Source organism: Melopsittacus undulatus, chromosome 1 (genome assembly GCF_012275295.1).
Source record: "Melopsittacus undulatus isolate bMelUnd1 chromosome 1, bMelUnd1.mat.Z, whole genome shotgun sequence".
Lineage (NCBI taxonomy): Eukaryota > Metazoa > Chordata > Aves > Psittaciformes > Psittaculidae > Melopsittacus > Melopsittacus undulatus.
Window position 1 is genome coordinate 146290315 of NC_047527.1, and position 6000 is coordinate 146296314.

Below are 6000 nucleotides of genomic sequence, written 5' to 3' on the forward strand. Positions count from 1 at the left end.
CCGCTGCCCGGCCGGGGAACACTTGGGGAGGAGAAGGAGGTGGTGGGGAAGAAGCACGAAAGGAGAGCAGCACAGCCGAGGAGATGTGCAAGACTTATTCCCTTCTATTTCCTCCACCCCCACAAAACAAAATAAGCCTAGAATCAGGAAGTCGGAGCTGCGTGATCGCTGCTATAGGTTTATTCCCCGCGCCGTCTCCTCTCTCTTTTAATTAAGGAAAGAAGTTGGGACTTTCCTTCCGCCGCTCCCCACGGGAGGCCGCCCGCACCTCGGCTCCCGCGGTCCACCGGGGCGCAGCCCGCAAAGCAGCAGCGGGACCCCTCATCCCCCCCACCCCTTATCCCTCCTTTACCTTTCTTTTCCTCTACGGCGAAGCAGAGAGTGAAGTGCCCCAGGAGCAGCACCAGGACAGCGGCCCCGGCGGCAGCGAGGGGGCTGCAGCCGCCCATGCTGCGGGACCGCCGGCTCCCTCGGAGGGGGGTGTGTGTCGGGGTCAGGCCGGACGGGACGGACAAACGGCGGTTTCCTCGGAGCCGCTCCTCCGCTCTGCTCCGCTCTTCTCCCGCGGCCGCAGTCAGCTCCTCCCGGCCGCGCTGCCCCGCGCAGCTCCGCGCAGCATGCTGAGGGTGGCCGTCGAAAGGCTGCTCGCACACGTGCGTGCCCCGCTGCGGGCTGCTCGCTTTGTTGGCTGCCTTCCTCCTCCTGCTCTTCCTCCTCCCCTCTGCTCCTCTTGCTTGCAGACAGCGGCGGGTGCGCAGGGTCTTGCGGAGCGGCTGGAGGCGGCTGCGGGACGGGGCGCGCCCGGCTGCGCTCTCCTCCTGGCCGCGGAGCGCAGGGGCTCCCTCTGGGGACGCCGAGGAGGAGGAGGATGGGGAGGGAGCAAGGAGGAGAGGGGAGGAGGAACCGGCAGCGCCTTCCCCGCCTAGGTGGGGAAGGGGCGGGCCCGCCACCTGTCCCGGGATATGGGATGAGAGGAGGGATGAGTGGGATGGAAGGTAGTTCAGTCGCCCCTCTTTGCTCGGGTTGGAGGAGGAGGATGTCCCGTTTCCCGGCCGCTGCCAAAGGCATGAACACGCATTTGTGCCGCTGCTCGCAAAGAGCGACGTGACCCTGGCACAGCTTTCCCCTCCGGGAGAAGGCACATCAACCCCGTCCTGCTCCCCAGCCTCCTTGCAGCCACCCCGCCGCCAGAGGAGCGCGGGCGAGGAAGGACCGGGCATTTTGTAGGGGAGCAGCTCCGGAGGTTATATCCGATTCTGCTCCCCAACGGAGCCCACTTCCCTTCTCTGCCAACAGCCCTGTTCTCGCTCTGGGCACTTTAACCCTGTGCTGGCGAGGCCAGATATGTGTGTGTGGAATAAAACTGCACAGTCTGTATGCGTGTGTTAACACAAGGATAACCAGGTCCGTATCTGCGCAGCCGCTCCTATTGCTCTGTACCGGCAGGGGGAAAGAGCTCCTTGCTCCGCAGAGCAAGTTACTAAACACACAACAATACAAGTGTTGTTGAGGGGCTCCAGGGACATCCACGGACGTCAAGCACCATGCATAGCGCTCCTTTGCCTCAGACATCTCTTGCACAGAAAGACAGACCTAAGCTATTCAATAAAATACGCTTATGCTTACAAGCTTTTACCCTCTCCCTCCCCGGAAAGTGGGAGGAAGCTCTGTCCTGTCACTCAGGCATGTAAATACAACATTTAAGTGCCACTTGTCTGAGCTGGGATTTCTCCGAGTAAATCATGATTCAACACTCAAACTTGTTAAACACTGGTGGCAATTCCTGCATAAAGCTTTTGTGAGGACTTGGGTCGTATCTATTCAATAGGATATGAAGCCTTAGAACTGTTATGATTAATTGGCAACTCCAGAACTTGAAGTCATGACATGGGGCTTGAGAGATTAGTTCTAAATGGCTGTGTCTATCACAGGGTGCTGGAACACAATAGATTGCAAAACAACCACTGAGTGTATCTTGACTTTCAGCTGTGATGCATGTTCCTCTGAGAGATGCATCACTTTTCTCCTATCAGTCAGCTTCCTCTGTATAACCTTGTTCTGATAATTCAACTAATCACTGTCATAAACTAGGCAAAGAAAGGACCATCCCATTCACTTACCTTAGCACAAAGCCTGACCACACATCTTTAGCCATGTATCTTCCCACCATGTCTTATAATAATTTATTAAGATGACTTACAAGTCAGCTTTAGTATGTTGTAGCTGCCATTCTGGTTTGATTATATTTTGTATATAATGTGAAAGATATACTTTGAGGTAAACTCAGACATCAGTAATGGCCGAGGAACTCTACTCATACAATTGGGTTTGTGGCTGTAATTAAGGGCAGAACCTGTTTACGATTCAATATTAATGCAATTTGCTTTAAAGATGCTCACACAGTGCAACTTCATAATCATCATGTGCATATGATTAATTTTCATTCATTTAGACAAAAAGGAGGCTCTTTAAAAATAAGAGGGCCAGGAAAAAATGATCACCTTCTAGGGATGGAAGATTTGCAAATCATCCTCAGAGCACACTAATGACTGCAGCTTGCAATATAGAAAAGAACCATAGGACCACAGAATGGTTTTGGTTGGAAGGGACATTAAAGCTTATCCAGTTCCAACCCCCTGCCACAGGCAGGGACACCTTCCATTACACCAGGTTGTTCCAAGTCCCATCCAACCTGGTCTTGAACACTGCCAGGGAAGCACAATTAAGACAACCAAGAAATGAACCTCAAATCAGTCCTGTAGATAAATACTATGTAAAGCTATGTGCCTCTAGACAGACATGCTGAGCATCAAGCGACCACTGTGGAAGGCAATGGAATTTTTTAAATCTCAAAAGAGAAAGGATTCAAAGTGACAATTGAAAAGCAGACAAAACACAGGTAAAAAGAAGAAAACATCCTTCACATACAAACTCAGTGCAGAAACTCGCCCAAGTCCTGTCCTAACATGCTAAAGAACAAATACTTGGTTTGCAGAATTTTTTGTGCAGTTGTGATTCTACCTGCTATATGTGCAGGAACATTTCAGAGGCACTTCACCTCCCATCACACATTGTCCTTACCCAAATGCACTTAAAACCAAGCATTTGATCCAAACTAAACTCCTTCATTCCTGACATAATGAGCAAAGGAAGACTAGGCAAATTCCCCTTTACATTTTCTTTCCCACACTGCAGACAGCCACAACAGGGGACTGTCATCTGCTGCTGGCAGCTCAGTGCAGTGCAGCTGAAGGGGCTGCCGTGACTTCCACCCTCCTGCTTTTGTGAGCACAAGTGTTAGTTTTGTGGCCAGGTCCTGCCCAGGTCATGAGATACATAAGGAGACTCTATGGCTGAGGTCTGAGATGCTTATGAACACAGGCAGGGCTTTCATGTTTCTTTACACAACTGGACAATTTCTCAAACAGTCTGAACTCCAACATGACATTTCCCCTGAACAACTGGTCACATACCCAGCGACTGCTTTGGTGTAACTCCTTTGAAGCTAATGTAGCTACACAAATTTTGCCAAGGGCACGCAATATTCATATTGCAAAACCTTTATTACCAGCTGCATGTGTGCATGGATCGAAGGTCATGGGACAAAGGCCAACCTTTTCACCACCGCTTTTTAAGTTGACAGTTCATCGTGAGAATATCACCCTAAATTCAGCATCTTGCCTCAGCTTCTTTTTGACTCACTTGCTTTATAGTATGTTTACAGCTCCAGTCTTCAATATATTAAGCATAAACATGCTGGCCTTATGAAGTACAGTCCGTATAAGCTTCTAGTTCCTTCATATAAATGTAGTGCAGAACTGACCTGCAATTGCTCACCACCACTTGTGGTGCTGTATGACCGAGCTGAGAAATTTGCCACATGTAGAGAGGAGTAACTATAAGAGGATGAATAACTGATTTCCCTAGCAGTATAAAGAGCAAGATAAATTCACCTCTCTCTTCCACCTTCCTTCAAACCAGAATAGAGTCTCAAAAGCCTTCCAAGAGTAAAGAAATCCCTGCTGCTGGGTCCTCTCTTTGAATGAAACAAAAAAATGCACTGGTTTTCATTACCTACAGTGAAGTGGGTCAGCATTTGCCCCTCCAGAAAAATTCATCAGCAACTGTTCCTTGATGGCAATGCAGCTCTTCCCTGCACGTTGTAAAAGTGATTTTAAAGGGCAGGCTTTTTACTGGAAGAGAAGAAATGAAGTAGAGCTGAATTAGCGGGGTTTTAAAATCTAACTTGCTCAGCTTTCATTTGCATGGTATTTGAAATTGTGGACACTGTAGTTTGTATTCTATGACTCCTCACTGAGGTTTTAAAGCAAGGGCCGAGGTAATAATTTGTGGAGCTTTATGGCACTTTGCATGTTGAAAACATTGCACAAACATTAACTAATTTATCTTCACAAATCTCCTGTAAAGCAGGTTAGTAGCTATCATTTCCATTTTATAGATGTAAAATAATTTGCCTTCGGCAGAGTGTTAGTGTCAGGGCGAGGGTTATCACTCAAGAGCTGCTTATTCTAAACATTGCACTGCTTCTAGAGAGAGTCCCTGATGAAAATGCATGTAGTTTTACACAGATTCTCTCTCCCTTCTCTTACCACTGCCTTTCTGTGTGTATAACAGCGCTTAGAAAGGACAAGACCAACACACACATGGGTGCTGGAATCAAACCTTAATTACAGTAAATTGCAGAGTCAATATTTCAGCACATGACCACAGCATTCTCTCACAAGTGTTCCTACATGTTCTTTATTTGTTTTCATGTCAAGGTTTTATCTATCATCTCAGTCACCAAGTTCAACGTTGTGTTTTCCAGGAAAGCTTCTCTTAACTCAGAAAGAGACTTTTAAAATGTTTTATACTCTGATAGGGAGATTTGCAGCATCGGTTTATTTGCTCATGAAGGTAGGCAACAAACACTTAAATACAGCCTGAGTGGCTGTAGTGCGGTTTTGTACCTAAAGATCTTACTGCCACCCATTGCATGGGATAAAGTGCAAGCTACCCTTTGAATTATGGCTTCTCTTTGGAAAGACCCCCAATTTTTGTCCAGTATAAAGCAGAAGATAAATTGCTTTTGCATTTTGTTTAACAGCTAAAATAATTGCAAGAAATAAAAACAAAAAGAAAAGGGTATAGCAAATTCTTTCAGTGGTGAAGATAAAATCATAGAATCATAGAATAGTTAGGGTTGGAAAGGACCTTAGGATCATCTACTTCCAACCCCCCTGCCATGGGCAGGGACACCTTACACTAAACCATGTCAACCAAGGCTTTATCCAACCTGGCCTTGAACACTGCCAGGGATGGAGCATTCACAACCTCCCTGGGCAACCCATTCCAGTACCTCACCACCCTAACAGTAAAGAATTTCTTCCTTATATCCAATCTAAACCTCTGCTGTTTAAGTTTCAACCTGTTACCCCTTGTCCTATCACTACAGTCCCTAATGAATAGTCCCTCCCCAGCATCCCTGTAGGCCCCCTTCAGATACTGGAAGGCTGCTATGATGTCTCCACGCAGCCTTCTCTTCTCCAGGCTGAACAGCCCCAACTTTCTCAGCCTGTCTTCATCTGGGAGGTGCTCCAGTCCCTGATCATCCTCGTGGCCTCCTCTGGACTTGTTCCAACAGCTCCATGTCCGTTGAGGACACCAGAGCTGCACACAATACTCCAGGTGAGGTCTCACGAGAGCAGAGTAGAGGGGCAGGATCACCTCCTTTGACCTGCTGGTCATGCTCCTTTTGATGCAGCCCAGAATACGGTTGGCTTTCTGGGCTGTGAGCACACACTGAAGCTGGCTCATGTTCATTTTCTCATCGTCCAACACCCCCAAGTCTCCTCCACAGGGCTGCTCTGAATCTGTTCTCTGACTGCTCTGAATCTCTTCTCTAAAATTACAATACATAACAAACTGAACAATGTTATTAGGGTGTCATGGGAATAACTATATTAACAAAAGTATGCAGTTTTAATTCCCATATAGTTA

At 47.7% G+C, this 6000-nt stretch overlaps 1 protein-coding gene across 2 annotated transcripts in view; it reads right to left on the minus strand.

The window, feature by feature from the left end:
* Positions 1–773, minus strand: part of EGFR (epidermal growth factor receptor) — a 157810-nt gene extending 157037 nt beyond the window's left edge. For both annotated transcript variants that reach the window (XM_034069806.1, XM_034069801.1), the window contains exon 1: positions 353–773. In XM_034069806.1, coding sequence (XP_033925697.1) covers positions 353–449 — 97 coding nt within the window. In that variant the 5' untranslated portion in view covers positions 450–773. The remainder of the gene's footprint in view (positions 1–352) is intronic.
* Between the last annotated feature and the right edge of the window lie 5227 nt (positions 774–6000).